Below are 18314 nucleotides of genomic sequence, written 5' to 3'. Positions count from 1 at the left end.
TGCACTTTAATTTAGCACTCATGCAGTTTACTTTCTGGATAGCCAACAGATGTTCTTTAATGATCATGTAGAGGGTTTAGTTAAACCTTTACTGTTGCTTTAATCATATATTTGTGTCTCATCCATCACTGTATTTGGTTTGTCAATGCAGCACTATGTAAGGATTCAATATCCACTTATTATGGGTGTCTTTTGTTGTTTATATAAACTGCTGCATACAACTGGAAAAAGAGCAGTTAGTCAAAGTTGTGTATTAAAAGACCTAAACTATTGCTAGTACCCACCTTTGAAAATAAAGCACCACTCAAGTTCCACTTGGGCTGCCATGACCAGCCACAGGAGCCAGGCCAACACTATGGCTGATCCACTCCCCAATCCACAGACACAAATAGCACTTCATATTCATTAACACTCAATAAAACTTTTTGTTCCAGGTAGACTTTATACCATATTGGACGTGACTTCTATCCAATAGAGTATAATATCCACTAGGAACAGTTACGTTTTATTGAACCGACGAGTTGTATTGCATGCTGTGTTTCAGTTGTTCACAGTTCCAGTTTAGTATGTGACTAGCAAAATCCACTAACCAAGTATTGCTTGTTTAATAAAACGTCTGAAGAAAAAATATTGAGTGCAGAATCAATTACATTTCCTAGCGCAGTATGGAATGCGTAATTAGGCTTGTTCTTCAGACACAATGATAAATTAGAAGTTATATGCTGCTTATGATAATAAAAAAAGACACAGGTATTCTTCCACAATCAGATATTGTAGATAATTCCAGGAACCTTAAAAATGGGCACATTTATTTCAAATGGACCGGATGACATTACTGAACAATAAACACCATCTTAACAACACTTTCCCTTTAGAACTTCAGTGTGCTGACATATATGTTGTCTGCAGTGTTTTTATTGAGTGCTTTTTAACACAATTGTACATCAGCTGCTCAATATTCTGCTCAAATATTTTACAAGCATTCTTAAATACCCAGTTTGTTCATTTAGAGAGTCCTTAGTGGGGGAACACAGTCTAGTTATACACAGTGATTCTTACTTTCAAATGTCATATATAAAACTTTGTTCCCTGGAGCATGCACCCACCTTGAAAGACTAAAGTACAAAAAAAATCAAATATAAAAAAAAAAAAAAAGGAAAAAAAAAAAAAATAAAAAAACTAACACTAACCAAAGTCAGTAGGAGGCAACAAAAAATTAAATTATAATCCCCCGCTGCCCTAAAAAAAAAAAAAACACAAATATTGATACAAGGCTTCCAAACAAACCTCTATACTATCACATAGTCAACAATTCTTGCACAAAAACTAAAAATCCCAAATATATCTTGGGGGAGTTCAAGTTAACAAAAGTCTTAATAAAAAGGGACATACAGTATTTTGTCACAAGGTGTAAAAGAAGAAAAAAAAAAAAAAAAGCCAAAAAAGCGCTATTGATGCACTTAGTGAATGTGCTTGCTCAGGTCCACTGCAACAAATCCTATGTAGCGTATCTCTTGGTCCACTGTCTGGCCATTCTGTCATGCTCGGCTCTGTTGGTCATATACTGGGTGGCGATGCTTCCAACTAGAGGGTCAGCTAGAACAGAAACAAAACAAATTGTTGTTACTTCATTTATTAAGGTAAATTTAGTTGAATATGCATACAATGGGGAAAATAATTATTTAATCCCCTGCAGATTTTATAATATTTCTATCATGTGTTTTTTTTCTGTATTTCTGGTTGATATTCTGTCTATCGTTTAAAATACACCTATGATAAAAATGATAGAACCTTAATTTCTTTGTAAGTGGGCAATTTTACAAAATCTGCAGGGGATCAATAATTTTTTCTACCGTACAAAGGTAAAACCTGATACTGTTATAACTATAACATTGTAAAGCGCTGCGTAAACTGTTGGAGCCATATAAATCGTGTATAATATTAATAACTATAAAGGCATTTAAAGTGCATGTAAAACCTAACAATAAACATCTGTTATCCTATTCAACAGGGAAATCAGTAACTTTAAAAAAGTACATTTTGTTTTCTCTTGTAGACTGCAATCATGTACTGATAGAACTGATCTGCTCTTAAATCAAATACAGGCAATTATTTTTTTTACAACACTGTACGAATCATTGTCATTATAGTTAACAATACTGTAATTAATAATTTTCTCCATTTTGCTAATCACATGTAGTTGAGACCAAAAAAGCACATATTAAGTCATAAATATAAACACAAAGCAATAGGTTACAGTTGTATGACTTAAAGAAGAAAAACCTCACTGAACTGGTTTACTTTAAAGTGGTTGTAAAGGCATCTATGCATGAAGCTAAAAATCCTTCTGTGTGCAGCAGCCCCCCTAAAACTTACCCGAGGTCCCTCTCTGTCCATGAGTGTGTCAGCTGTCCGAGATTCTCCCTCCTGACTGGCTGAGACATGGCAGCGGTGCCATTGGCTGCCGCTGCTGTCAAAGTCAACTAGCCAATTAGGGGAGAGAGGGGGTGGGGCGGGATCGGGGCTCCGTGTCTTAAAGGACACAGGGAGCTGTGACTCGGCTCAGGTGCCCCCATTGCAAGCTGCTTGCTGTGGGGGGACTGAACAGGAAGGAGGGGCCAGGAGCACAGAAGAGGAACCCGAGAAGAGAAGGATCGGTTCTGCTCTGTGCAAATCCACTGCACAAAGCAGGTAAGTATAACATGTTTGTAATTTTTATAGGGAAAAAAAATAGACTTTACAATCACTTTAAAGGAATAAATATATTTTTTTTAAGTATAGCCAATTTTTTTTAACGATAGACATGTAAAAACAATGTAAAATATGATGTAATATGATGTAAATAATCTTGTCTTATGTGTTAAACATTTTTAAATCCTTTATTTATTAAATCCTTTATTTATAAAGGCTTGAAAAGACAAAAGTACAATACATTTCTATGTAGGTTAAGTTAGTTAGGGCTAACAAAGTATCACGTAGCCCAGGTTCTGGGCAGCGTGAACAATCTCCTCTGATAGGAATGTCTTCACATGAATAGTCAGAAAGGTAACATTTGTTCCAAAGTATGAGTTATTTCTTTACGCAGAATTTGGGTAAACTAGCCAAAGTAGAAGTGATGCTATATAACAGACAAAAAATGGGCTACATGGTTTAGGTCTGGCCACTGACCTGCAATACAATAGCAACAAGATATACCTGTGATCAGATCCCAAGAGCTTGTACCTGTATATATTCTACCAAGTGCTAAAGGGTTGTGAGCACATAAACACTAAAAATACTGGATGAACCCTCTTCTCTGCACACTGCTATACCCTTTCAAGCAAACGTTGCAATAAAAAAAATGAATATTTAGTTCATATACAGTGCCTTGAAAAAGTATTAATTTCCCTAGAAATTTTCCACATTTTGTCATATTACAATCAAAAATATAAATGTATTTTATTTGGGTCAGACAGGTCAGGGATAAAGTGGAGGAGAAGTTTAAAGCAGGGTTAGGTTACTAAAAAAAATATACCAAGCTTTGAACATCTCACAGAGCACTGTTCAATCCATCATCTGAAAATGGAAAAAGTATGGCACAACTGCAAAGACATGGCCATCCATCTAAACTAACAGGCCAGGCAAGAAGAGCATTAATTGGAGAAGCAGTTAAGAGGTCCATGGTAACACTGGAGGAGCTGCAGAGATCTACAGCTCAGGTGGGAGAATCTGTCCACAGGACAACTATTAGTCGTGCACTTCACAAATCTGGCCTTTATAGAAAAGTGGCAAGAAGAAAGCCATTGTTGAAAGAAAGCCATAAGAAGTCCCGTTTGCAGTTTGTGAGAAGCCATGTGGGGGACACAGCAAACATGTGGAAAAAGGTGCTCTGGTCAGATGAGACCAAATTGGAACTTTTTGGCCTAAAAGCAAAACGCTATGTGTGGCGGAAAACTAACACTGCACGTCACCCTGAACACACCATCCCCACCTTGAAACATGGTGTTGGCAGCAACTTGTGGGGATGGTGTCAGTCAGAGTTGATGGGAAGATGGATAAAGCCAACTACAGGGCAATCTTAGAAGCAAACCTGTCAATCTGAAAAGAATTGAGACTGGGGTGGAGGTTCACCTTCCAGCAGGACAACGATCCAGAACATACAGCTAGAACTACAATGGTATGGTTTAGATCAAAGCATATTCATGTGTTAGAATGACCCAGTCAATGTCCAGACCTAAATTTAATTGAGAATCTGTGGCAAGACTTGAGAAAATGCATGTTCACAGAAGCTCTCCATATTGTTTTTGTATTGCAACGTTTGCTTGAAAGAGTATAGCAGGGTGTAGAGAGTTCATCCAGTATTTTTAGGGTTAACATGTGGTCACACCCCTTTAGCACCTGCTAGATTATATTGTGTACAAGTTATTGGGATTTAAGCACAGGTATATCTTGTTTCTTTTGCAGGTTAGTGGTCTGACCTAAACTGTGTAGCTCTCCCCCATTTTGTGTTCGTTTGCCCCAGGTTGGCATTGTGTCCACAGTAGCATTTGCAGGGGCAAAGCAGAGTAGGACTGGCTAAAGAGGGATTGCTTTGACGTAGTTGGCCGGCTTAAATATGTATTGCAATATATGTGAACTAAAATATCCCTATTTTTTTTATATTGCAAAGTTTGCTTGAAAGGGTATAGCAGTGTGCAGAAGGTTCATCTAGTATTATTAGTGTTAATGCGGTCATACCCCTTTAGCATCTGGTAGAATACTACTGGGTGTAGGACAAATGTGTATTCTACTCCCTCCACTGCAATGTTCAGGGGTAACGACCAATCATCAGGGAAGTGTGTCAAGCCCTGTGCAAATACTGACTCAGAAAATCTTTAAAAAAAACGCATGCTTTACAACACTTTTACAGCTGGAAGATCAAACAAATTTGAATCAATCCTTTTACGCAAAAGAGAATTTAAAATTATATTTGTTATAACATGATGATAAAATACTTACAGCTTTTTGTTAATATTCATTAACTACAATAACCTATTAAAGGTCACTAATGAAGAAGGAAAAGGTGCACGAGGGCCTTGGCTGACTTGAGCATATAAATCATTCATAACAATAGTGTTCAATTTATAATCTGGTCCAATAGAATAGACACAAGCCACATATTAGCTTCTTTAATACTGCCATGCAGAGTGTCCCCTGAGGACAAACAGATTAATCACTGTTAGGTCAGAGGTATCGATCATCAGATCAATACCATCATCATTTTACATCTATTTTATTGCCAAACAGCAGCTATTTACATGCATTATGCAAGCCGCAGAATGTAGACACACCAGAGAACATAAAAAGCTGTGATACACTGACCTGGAGACAAAATATTCCCCCATGTAGACTATGAATGTATTTCATTTTAACTCATGGCAAAAAAAGCTTTCATTTAAATATATCCTCAGTAATCACAAAGGATATGAATCTACTTTGTGTAAACTCAGATATTAATTTATGAAAGTAGCTCTTACACCATCCCCATGATGCAGATAGTCTGTGCAGAGAGCAGAGCTGTGGGAGGGACACAAAAGGACCACCTACTATAGCCTAATGTACAGGTCAAATGTACATGAACATCTAGAGGTTGCAAAGACATCTAGAATAAAATGCCCAGTAATTTCCTGCACCGGGATACCTGCAGGTACTTCATTCGGGTGCCCATATAATAAATGACTTAACGCAGATGCGCTGGTGTTAAGCCAATGACTTCTACATCAATATTTACCCACATGTGCGCATACAGAGCATCTTCCAAAAGGTGGATCCAGCCAATGACGTTTACACCAGTGCGGCTGTGTACAGCCATACACCTGCAGGCATGGGAAAGTGTTTGGGGTTTTATGCTTGAGGATTTTGCAGCCTCTAGACCAGGGTTTCTTAACCGGGGTTGCGCAGGAGGTCCCCAGAGGTTCTGCCAATGTTACAGCAGATTTATATCTGCACAGTAGTAGTTTCACCTTTCCCCCTGCAGCTACTGTTAATTGGTCCATGCTGCCTTGGAAGCTAGAGAGCTATTGATCAGCTCTGACACTGTGGAGCTATAGATTGGCAGCTGGCAAGTATAATATGTGGATGAAGACTGGATCTAGAAAAACACATCCTCCTCACCCTGTCAGAAGTGGCCAATGGCCACCTGGAGAGAACCTCATCAGGGTCAAGATGGGTAGCTGCCACATGGTTAGGCTGAAAATGGAGCAGATAAGATCCATGGCCCCTTGTACTCCCGTAACTGCTTACCACCAATACAAACTTTTACCAGCAAACTAGAGCGCCAATGCAAAGTTTTCTTCTACTGAGCACCAATGCAAAATAAAAGGTTTGCAAAGTTGAACTTTTGCAAAGAAAAATGAATGTTGCCACTGACCACCAATACAATTTCACTGTTTTGTAACTGTCATTCTGATATGTATTATGCAATTGTTTTATATTTTATGTTTGTTATATTTACTTATCTAATGGCATAGCTACAATTTACTGATCAAGACAAGAATGTTTCAGGGTTTCTTCAACATTGTAAAATGTTTTCAATGGTTTTTTCGAAGGTAAGAAGGTTGAGGAAGGCTGCTCTAGATGCCCATGTGCATGAGGCCAAAGAGTGTATGCATGTACAAGAGGACCATATGGACAGCATGAGTAAGGATATTATACGGCTGTTTGTGAACATCTGATCATCACATCTATTATATGGCCATAGGTATGTGGACACCCTTCAAAATTTATGAGTTCAAAGACATTAAACCAAAGATGTTTTAGATTACTTTTTTGTTTCAGCATGATTGTGCCCTTGTGCACAAAGTCAGGTCAATAAAGACATGATCTGTTGGGTTTGGTGTTGAGGACCTTGAATGGCCTACACAGAGCCATGACTTCTCTTGTAATGAACATCTTCGGAATGGCAATTGCTAGCCAGGTCTTCTCATCCAACAACAAGAACTGCCCTCCCAAATGCTCTTTGGGCAATTCCCACAAATTCCAACAGATACTCTCCATAATCTTGTTAAAAGCCTTCTCAGACTAGGGCAAGCTGAATTTGTAAGGCTCCATTGACACCTAGGCGATCTGAATCACGGTGATTACAGAATCGAAGCAGGCCGCTTTTGCGATGCCATTATTTCTCAATGGCACACAAAATGCAATGCGATTGTCGTGCGAAAAATTGTGCTGCAAGCACAGCGTGACGTTTTCGCCCAAAAGAAGCTCCTGCTCCCTTTCGAGCGAAAAGCTTCGCATGTTGCAATTTTGCCACGACCGCAGCACGGTATTCTCACGGCAAAATGCCACTGCGTTTAGAGTGCCACTGAGATATAATGTCATCAAAAACATGTCCCTCGTTTTTTCGCGATTCTGGAATTGCGGGGCAGAATCGTGGAGAATCCACCCACGATTCAAATTGCCTAGGTGTGAATGGAGGCTAAAGCTGGCCATACACCATACAATTTTCTTTAGATTTATCTTCAACTAGAAGGGGCTGCCTGATTGCATACAAATTGAAAGTGTTTAGGTTAGAAGGGCCTGCCTGATTGCATACAAACGGAAAGTGTTTAAGTTTGACCTCATACTATAGTGTTTTGGTAAATCTAAAGGAAAATAGTACAAGAAAATTGTATAATGTATGGCCAGCCTAAGGACCCATACACACTATTAGATTTTCTGCAGAATTTTTGTCTTCAGATTTACCAAAACCATATAATATGATGGTCAACCTTAAGCCCTTGTACACACGGTCGGACATTCCGACAACAAAATCCGTCGGATGTTGTCTGAAACTAGTGTTGCATACACACGGTTGGACAAAGTTGTCGGAAAATCCAATCGTTCGGAACGTGATGACATTATTTAGTTACGACCGGACTACGTTCAGGCTAGTAGCCAATAGCTTTGGTCTAGGAATTTGATCTGAGCATGCGTGGCACTTTGTTCGATCGGAATTCTCTACAAACGGTCAGACAAAGTTCGATTGGATCATGGTGTGAGAAAATTTTATAGCCCAGCTCTAAAACTTTGTCGGTCGGATATTCTGATGGAAACAGTCCGATGGAGCCCACACACGGTTGGATTATCCAACAACATGGTCCGATTGGACATTTTCCGTCTGAATGTCCGACCGTGTGTACAAGGGCTAAGAGTCTCAATTTTTATGCAATCAGGCAGGCCCTTGCACTACATGGTTTTGGTAAATCTTAAAACACATAATCTGCAGAAAATCTAATAGTGTGTATGGGGTCTAATACTGTCTTGTGATCCACACCCCATCGTCACACTGCACACCCAGGCAGATGACACCACTATTTTATTATTTCAGGTTCTGCAGCTTATTGTGTAGCCAGTCTACTCAATGGACAGGTTATGCCGTATGATGAGCAGGAGGATAATGCAGGAAGCAAAGCTGAAAAAACAAGTGCTGGTGGCAGGGGGTGTGTGAATCACAAGACTGACTGAGCTGAATTACAAATCATTTGGCAGATTTTCATATATAGATTTCAGCTGTGTATTTTGCTGCTTGCCTGAGGTCATACAAGATCACGCCTGCTTCATTTATCACTAGAATCTACAAGCTGTTATGCTAAACATTAACACATTCTAGAACAGGGCTGCTTTTGGCTCTCATCCTCCAGTAAGTTAAAAGAGAAATCAGATAGAGATAAACATGACTCCCAAAAGAGAAGAGTTATTATTCTTTAGATTATGTGAAAATAGTAGCTGCATAATTAAATAAAAATAAGTATTACTAAATTACAGAGTGTGCTGATGTAAAGGAATTTTTGTGATCGAGAGTTGATCATTTAATCTGTATGGCAAACTATAATTCCTCAGAAGTGTGATTTGCAGCGGAGGGTTTCCTAATAAATCATGACCGAAATAGAAGTCACTTGGCCTGCTTGGCGTTTTATAGAAAATGCAACTCATTAATTTGTGCAAACTACTAGTGATTTAGCGGTGTGTGCACAACTCTAATTAGAGAGAGTGCAGCAACTAATCATTCATCCTTTGGTAAATTTAGCGCTGAATAAAAAACATGAGAATATTAAGTGTATCCAATACAAATGAAAAGCTTTGTGTTCGTCTCTGGAGGCAATGTAAAGTGTTTAAAATAGCAGTGTTAGACTGGATTACATGAAAGTCACATGCGCAAACTCATAATTCTTTCTGCCTTTAGCATGCATAGATATTTATTTATATATTTAGGTGGATTCACACAAAATTATTTTTACACAAAGGTGTGAGTAAATACTAAATCACTCATTTTATTACCATGGATCTATAGGTAAAATTAAAAAACGATATATCCATTTCCACACTGTAATTCAATCATTTACAACCTTCACCTATTAATCTGAACAATCTTGACATTTACATCTTGAATTTTGTGTATTCACTATGTGAGTAGGCATTGCGTCACATATTTCAGAGCCTGCCTTATGAACTATAGAGGTGGTGGGAGGAGTAGCAGATCAGGAAGGTTTATACACTCTGACAAAGTGTCAACTGAAAAGAAAGTGGAGGGAAATCTACCCAATGGTGACAAAGACAGCAACAAACACCTCAAACAGATATTCAGCAACATAAACAGTTATAGGGAAAAAATGTACAACAGTAGAGTTTAATAGTGGAATCTTAACCACTTGCCGCCCGCCCTATTACAAATAGACGGCGGCAAAGTGGTTTGATAATCCTGACCGGACGTCATATGACGTCCTCAGGATTATGAGCCGCTGCGCGCCCCCGGGGGCGCGCATCGCGGCGATCGTTGTTGCGGGGTGTCAGTCTGACACCCGGCAACTACGATCTCGGTAAAGAGTCTCCGACGGAGACTCTTTACCACGTGATCAGCCGTGTCCAATCACGGCTGATCACAGTGTAAATGGGAAGAGCCGGTGATCGGCTTTTCCTCACTCGCGTCTGTCAGACGCGAGTAGAGGAGAGTCGATCGGCTGCTCCTCTGACAGGGGGGGGGTCTGTGCTGATCGATTATCAGCACAGCCCCCCCGAGGATGCCCACACTGGACCACCAGGGACACCACCAGGGAAAAGGTAATCCTCCCTAGACCACCAGGGATGCCCATGGTCAGCACAATGGATGCCAATCAGTGCCCATAATGGATGCCAATCAGTGCCCACAATGGGCATCACTGATTGGCATGCATTATTGTTTGGCACTGATTGGCATCCATTAGTACAGTATAAAACCAATGCCGCCTATGAGTGCCCACCCGTGCCGCCTATGAGTGCCCACCTGTTATGAGTGCCCACCTGTGCCGCCTATGAGTGCCCACCTGTGCCGCCTATGAGTGCCCACCCATGCCCATCTGTGCCGCCTATCCATGCCCATCTGTGCCGCCTATCCATGCCCATCTGTGCCGCCTATCCATGCCAATCCGTGCCAGCTATCAGTGCCAATTTGTGCCACCTATCAGTGTCCATCCGTGTCGCCCATCCGTGTCGCCCATCCGTGTCGCCCATCCGTGCCGCCCATCCGTGCCGCCTATCAGTGTCCATCAATGCCACCTCATCAGTGCCACTTCATTGGTGCCCATCAGTGCCGCCTTATCAGTGCCCATCAGTGTAGCCCCATCAGTGCCCATCAGTGAAGGAGAAAACGTACTTATTTACAACGTTTTGAAACTGAAACAAAAAAAAACATTTTTTTTTTCAAACTTTTCGGTATTTTTTTATTTGTAGCGCAAAAAATAAAAACCGTAGAGGTGATCAAATACCACCAAAAGAAAGCTCTATTTGTGGGAAAAAAATGATAAAAATTTAATTTGGGTACAGTGTAGCATGACCGCGCAATTGTCATTCAAAGTGCGACAGCGCTGAAAGCTCAAAATTGGTCTGGGCAGGAAGGTGTTTAAGTGCCCTGCATTGAAGTGGTTAAACAAGATATGTCACCATACAATCACAATGTGAAGTGAATGGTGAGTAGAGCTGCCCCTTCCACAAGTGAATAGATCACCTAACAAATCATTTGAAATATATAAAAGGTAGGCGGTAACTCAAATAAAACATATAACTTAAACATATTAATGCATAATAATTGACCACACAAAAAAAATCATTATATTAATAATACAACAAATGCCCTCAAAAAAAGGAGAAATCAAGCACCAAAGAGAAAAGTCTGTGTGATGACAGGGACTCTTAATTAGCTGTGCTCCACCTTCACTCATGTGGGAGAAATACAGACTCACCAGATGACTAAACAATGGGAGACTTCATATGCTCAGATCTTTGGAAGGTACATCCTTAAAGTGGTGTTGCCACCAAAAAATTAAAAGCTGCTTAAAATTAGTAAAAAAAATAAAAAAAATAATTGGCAAAAAAAAAATGTTTTACTCACCCCTAAATACCGGTTGCTAGGGGGTCCCTCGTAATCTGCCTTCTTCATTGCCCGGGCTGGTGACATCACTTCCCCTCGCGCCGCACATTCACCTGGGACCTGTCATGTGTCCCAGGTGACTGTACGGCGTATCACGGCGCCCTGCACCGCTCGCGCATGCGCAGTGGGTGCCCGGCTGTGAAGCCACAGCCAGGTGCCCACAGTATGCATTACGGCGCCACGAGCGGAGCGGGGAGCGAGGGGGGGGGGCTTCGTTCCCCCGCATCGCTGGACCCTGGGGCAGGTAAGTGTCCGATTATTAAAAGCCAGCAGCTGCAGTATTTGTAGCTTTTAATTTTTTTTTTTTAGGGGGTACCCCACTTTAAGCTTACAGGGAAATAAGACAGATGGCTAAACAATGGGAGACTTCATATGCTCAGATCCTTTGGAAGGTATACCCTTAAGCTCACAGGGCAATAGGACTTGGTAAAAACGAAGATAATTCCCACAGCGCAATATGCTTTGTTTGTAAAACCAGGTGCCAATAGTGGTAAAGTGCTCACACCAACATGTACAGCGATCTCTCAGGGACAGAAACAGCATCTCTCCATGTCACAGGGTGCATTCCACCACAGCAAAACACGCAACCAGCCATATCAAAAATTACGTCAGCATAAGCGAGCGCGCCGTCTCAATGCATTTTGTGATCAACACGTCTTTAGGAAGCTTGCTCGTCGCCATTTTCTTGTAGCCTTATATACCCTGCCAGATTAGGTCAGGCAATCATCATTCGTCTTTAAAGAGGAAGTAAACTCTCCTACTCTGATGCTTCTTTTGATTTAGTCCATTATAATAAGTAATTATCAAACTATAGCCACTGTAATCCAGCCCAAATCACATATTACTTACTGTTTAACCACTTCCCGACCAGCGCACGACGATGTACGTCGACAGAATGGCACGGGCAGGCATATTGGCGTACAGGTACGTCCAATATTCAATGCCGCCCTGCCATCGGGAGCGCGCCGCCGGCGGCGCGCTCCCGCGCTGGTCGGGACCCCCGTGAGTCCGGTCGCGGGACCCGCGGACTCGATCGCCGCGGGCATCCCCGCGATCGTCTCACGGAGCGGCCGAATGGAGGAAATGCAGAGTAAACAGCATTTCTCCATTCTGCCTAGCAACTAGTGACGCTGATCTTTGCTCCATGTGATTGGAGCAGAGATCAGTGTTCACTAAATGAAAGCCCAACCCCCCCACAGTTAGTAACACACCCCTAGGAACACTTAACCCCTACACTGCCACCCACTGGTTAACCCCTTCACTGCCAGTGTCATTTACACAGGAATCACTGAATTTATATAGCAGTGATTACTGTATAAATGACAATGATCACAAAAAATGTGTCAAAAATGTCCGATGGGTCCCCCACAATGTCGCAGTCACAATAAAAATCGCTGATCGCTGCCATTACTAGTAAAAAAATAATAATAAAAAATTATTAATAAAAATGCTATAAAGTACCCCAACTGTATGTCTATGTTATATGTGCGCCCAGGTTGGGCATTGTTTAAATAAATAAAGTCTATATTTGAAAAAAAAAATAAAAATGCTATAAAACTATCCCTATTTTGTAAACGCTATAACTTTTGCGCAAACCAATCAATAATCGCTTATTGCGATTTTTTTTACCAAAAATATGTAGAATACGTATCGGCCTAAACTGAGGGAAAAAAATGTTTTTTTTATATATTTTTGGGGGATATTTATTATAACAAAAAGTAAAAAATAATGCGTTTTTTTCAAAATTGTCGCTCTATTTTTGTTTATAGCGCAAAAAAATAAAAACCGCAGGGGTGATCAAATACCACCAAAAGAAAGCTCTATTTGTGGGAAAAAAAGGATGTCAATTTTGTTTGGGAGCCACGTCGCACGACCGCCCAATTGTCAGTTAAAGCGACGCAGTGCCGAATCGCAAAAAGTGGTCTGGTCTTTGACCAGCAAAATGGTCCGGTCTGCAAGTGGTTAAAGAAACTTTAAAAAAACTTGTTTCCAGGTGTTAGGCAGCGCCATCTTAAGTATTGTTTTCCAAGTCCACAGTGGAGTGTATTTCTGGCCTTACATTGAGCACTTCCTGTACTGTTAACCAAGCCTCCTTCTCAATCCAATGTTTCTATGGCAACTCTGCTTCCTTGTTCATAGCTGACTTGTTTTATTTCATAGTATTTACTTGTGCCGATTATCTAGTGTTTGCCTTTGTCAGTCTTATCAGCTTCAGCTGATAAGACTGCAGTAATGCTGTCCGATGCCCTGGTTTCCACTCCATGTGATGTCACATGGTCACATGGTGTGTAGGAGGAAGCTCTGAATGATTCTGCAGTCTCCTGGGATTTCAGTGTTGTGTGCTGTAGGAAGTCCTGATAATAGATAGACAAAGTACACAGAGTGTGCTGTAAATCAGGGGAGATCTGGGCATGCTCAGTGATGTCATTCTAAAGAACAAAAAGGATTACAACAATACTAAGCAAGTAAGGAGACAAGCAGTGTTCATTAGGGTTTTTTATGCTGAATTACATGGGACAAAGTTGTGGGGGAGAGTTTACAACCACTTTAAGTGAAAGATCCCCGAAAAATAATCTATTTACTTGAAAATACCTAACAACTGTACATCTTGGTTGCTCAAATAGATACACAAACGGTGAAACAAGTTTGAATATACAGTAACAGTATAAATTAGTAGAAGTAAAATATAAGTAAGTATAGCGCAGGTCCACGGTACTATACAGCATAAAATATAATCCAATATAATTCTAAATATGATCATATACCTTCTGTGCAAATATACAAAACAAACTGACACATATGTGTGCAAATCAGCAATAGATCTTAAAAAGTTCTTATTGATGAATGATTATATGAGTGATATTCGTTTGTGTAAATATGCAAATAAAGTGCAAAGTGTGTATGTGCAAATGTGCATAATTGAGATGTGGAAAAAATCATAAATAGCAAATATTAAATTAATGAATTAAACCTAAAAGTGCAACAAAAGGTGAATCAATATGTAATGTTCCAACAATTGAAAAAAATAATAATTGTGCAGTGTTCTTTTGATATGATGGCTCTCCATGCCAATTAAACACCCAGTGTTCAAGAACAAAAAACAAAAATGTGAGTCCTTCACCAATCTCACCAATATAAATTTGCTGTTTGAGATTGTGAACCTTCCAATAAGCTCCAATCACTGCTCCGCTGTGTTTCTCAATCAAAGACGCATCTCACCATGGAGTACATAATGAGTGAGGAGAAGGAAGGAGATACTTCTCATAGCATAAAACAGTTACAACAGGTATTGGTAAAAACAACTGCAATACCACTTACATGTTCAGAGTGCCTGTCTGGCACTAAGGATAACACACTCTCAACACGGACTCTGACCACTCAACGCGTAATAATGCCTTCATGGAATTGTTTTTCAATTGTTGGAATGTTACAATATTGATTCACCTTTTGTTGCACTTTTAAGTTTAATTCATTAATTTGATATTTGCCATTTATGATTTTTTCCACATCTTGTTTATGCACATACACACTTTGCACTTTATTTACATATTGTACAGGACGCCAAGGTTGGGTCCTGGACGGGTGCTATGTGGCGCCTATATTCGGGATGTGGTCCCTTTAAGGGAATCATGGTAGGCCTCAGGGGGTCACCCAAAAATGGGTGACAGATTCCGGGTGTAGTTTTCGGGAGATGACTGATTCGCGGTCCTCTCTATATTTTAAGAGAGGCGGTTGGGACCCGGAATTTGGGAGGCTCTAAAGTGACATTTGGGTGGGAAAGAGCCTCCCTCCCTGACCACAGGGATTAACGGCCTCCAGGAAGACAGACAGCCTATAAAGACAGGAAGTAGACAGAGAGGTGTGGTGAGGGGGAGAAGGAGATGAACACCTGTCTGAGGAGCTGTCTGGCTGTGCTGTTGTATTTTCTATTTTCTGTTTGCTGTTTTGGAGGCTGCAAAAAGATCTCTGCAAGGACTCTTTTTGGTGAAGACCTATCTACAGAACTGTAGGTGCTTTTCTTTTTGTATTATTTTGTGCTGAAGATAAGCGGACTTTAATTTACAGTTTTTTACATGCTGAAGAAAAGCTTTATTTTTGATTTAATTATAAATAAATATATTTTGGTTTCACCTGACAACGGTTTATGCACTTAATACTGTGGAGCTAGTATCCCCAAACTTCACAATATTTACACAAACGAATATCATTCATAAAATCATTCACCAATAGGTTTCTATATATATTGCTGATTTGCACACATATGTGTCAGTTCGTTTTGCATACTTGCACAGAAGATATATAATCATATTTTGAATATTTAGGATTATATTTTATGCTGTATAGTACTGTGGACCTGCGCTAATCTTGCTTTTATTTTACTACTACTGACCCACCTCAATATTGAGAAAGCTGTGGTACATTTTGATTAATTATATACACCTGTAGCGCTGTTAAAACTTTTTCACATAAAGGCTGGGTTCACACCGCTGCGGGGGGAGAACCGGATGTGATTCGCACAGCAAATCACATCCGATCTCCGTAGCGCTGCGAGTTCAGCCATACAGATAGTATGGCTGAACTCGCAGCGGTCCCGCAGCAAACTCGCACGGGACCCTTTTTTGGGTCCGCAACGGAATCAGATCGCATGGGGGTTCACACCATGCGATCCGATTCCTGTGCGAGTCGGCAGATCGCACTGCGATATGCCGACGGATCTGGGGGTGTCATTAACATAACATTGACACCCCCAGCCGTCCGCATAGGGCAGTGTGAACTGCCGGCGGGAGGTATGCGATGCGGGAAAACGCCGCGGATTCGCGGCGTTCCCGCATCGCAGCAATGTGAACCTAGCCTAAAAGTATACATGAATCCCAATAATCTCGAAATACATGATATAATCGAGATTATTTGGATTAATTTATACAGGTATTGTATATTCATACTTGTTTCACTGTTTGTGTATCTATTTGAGCAACCAAGATGTACAGCGGCTAGGTATTTTTAAGTAAGTAAATAAATAATTTTTCAGGGACCTTTCACTTAAAGATGAATAATGATTGCCCACCAATTAAATTGCCTGATCTGGCAGGGTATATAAGGCTACAAGAAAATAGCGACGAGCAAGCTTCCTGATGATGTGTTGATCACGAAATGAGGCTGCGCGTGGGCTCGCTCATACTGATGTAATTTCCGATATGGCTGGTTCAGGGTTTTGCTGTTGTGAAACACACGCTGAGACCTGGAGACCTGTTTCTGTCCCTGTGAGATTGCTGTGCATGTTGGTGCTAGCACATTAGCACCTTGTAATGTAAGTGAGCACTTTACCACTATTGGCACCTGGTTTACACCAAAGCATATTGCGCTGTGAATTCTCTTTGTTTTTACTGAGTCCTATTGCCCTGTGAGCTTAAGGATATACCTTCCAAAGATCTGAGTATATTAAGTCTCCCATTATTTAATTATCTGGTGAGCCTGTATTTCTCCCACACGAGTGAAGGTGGAACACGGCTAATTAAGAGTACCTGTCATCATACACTTTTCTCTTTGGTGCTTGTTTTTTTTTTTTTTTTAAGGACTTTTGTTGTAGTATTAATATAATTAACTTTTTTGTGTGGCCAATTATTATGCATTAATATGCTCAAGTTGTATGTTTGCGTTAGTGCCTACCTTTTATGTATTTCAAATGAGTAGAGTTTAATAGAAGGTTGATTTAATTCAGAACAATGTTGAATCTATGGATGTAGATTCATTAAAATTTGGGGTCTTTTGTGAAAGACCCTTCATTTCTTTGTTGCATTAGCATAAGAAGTATAAGAAGCATGTTGTATACTCCAATTATAGCAACAACAACCTGACAGAGGTTCTAACCCTTCTCTAAAAATTATGTTGTGGCTGAAGCTCCACATAAAATGTAATTCATACTTTTCTTTCCCCAGCCTGGCACAGTGTTCTATGATTTATAAAACGTGGTGCCTTTATGAGCATTCAATCTGTCAAGAATGCCAAATAGAAGTAGTCGTCTGGAGAACACATATGCTATAGGGATGTCCACAGTAGATAGATACAATGCCCACGAGGGCTCCATATAGAACAGCTCTGCTCGTATACTGTCAGTTGTAACTGATGCTAATAATGGGAATTACAAACAGGCATATACAGAATTATGCGACGCACTGCTACAATTTTAGAACAGCCATTACTGAAACAACTGCCTGGGTACGTAAAATGTTTTAATGGTTTCCGCTAGTTTGCAATTTTATTGCAGAAGGAGGAAAGCAGGGGGAGGAGAAGGGTGTCTGGTGCTTCATCTGCTGTTTTACATTATTATGCTGACTATCACAAGTCTTTATTATCAGCTCTAAAAATAATGCAGGATTAATCTGTCCAGGCCGCTGCATAAATGGCACCCAAAACAGTGATAAGTTTTAAATGAGCATGTAAACCCAAAAGCCCTATATTTATACTAGAAATCTTTATTTTATATCACCCTTTCATGATTAAAGGGGCCAGTAAACCTAAATTATGACTTAGTTTATATCAACAGTAATTAATAACAGCTTCTATGAGCTGTGGATAATCATATATGAGGCAAGGCATTTCGTTACATACATATGACCTCCTTCAACAAAGGGCTACTGCAGACAGCCTTCTGTATAAAGAATATAAAGGGCTACTGCAGAAGATCCTTCATCATAGTGTGTTGAATAGACTACATTCTGTCTACAGCTGGACCGCTCTCCAGGTGGTAAGTGAGTGCCAATCAGAAGAGGCCACAGGACAAGACGGGGAATCACAGACAGTCCATATAGCTTTGGGCTGTCTAGCCGCAATGCCTTGCCCTTATTCGGCTCACTATACACTTTAGAAAGATCAGTATATATGGTAGTCATTAGAACAACCTGCCCAGTATCAT

General features: G+C 40.4%; 1 protein-coding gene across 1 annotated transcript in view; it reads right to left on the bottom strand.

Moving 5' to 3' along the window:
• Positions 1–788: 788 nt before the first annotated feature.
• UBE2E2 (ubiquitin conjugating enzyme E2 E2) overlaps positions 789–18314 on the bottom strand; it is a 327402-nt gene continuing 309876 nt past the window's right edge. Inside the window, exon 6 of the mRNA XM_077491414.1 lies at positions 789–1596. Within this exon, the coding sequence (XP_077347540.1) occupies positions 1499–1596 (98 nt within the window). The 3' untranslated portion in view covers positions 789–1498. The remainder of the gene's footprint in view (positions 1597–18314) is intronic.

The sequence above is a fragment of the Lithobates pipiens genome, unplaced genomic scaffold (genome assembly GCF_037356315.1).
Source record: "Lithobates pipiens isolate NorthernLeopardFrog02 unplaced genomic scaffold, aLitPip1_a1.2 Scaffold_19, whole genome shotgun sequence".
In the NCBI taxonomy this organism is placed as follows: domain Eukaryota; kingdom Metazoa; phylum Chordata; class Amphibia; order Anura; family Ranidae; genus Lithobates; species Lithobates pipiens.
The sequence above is the reverse complement of the archived record's forward strand: the minus strand, read 5'-3'. Positions and strand labels throughout refer to the sequence as shown.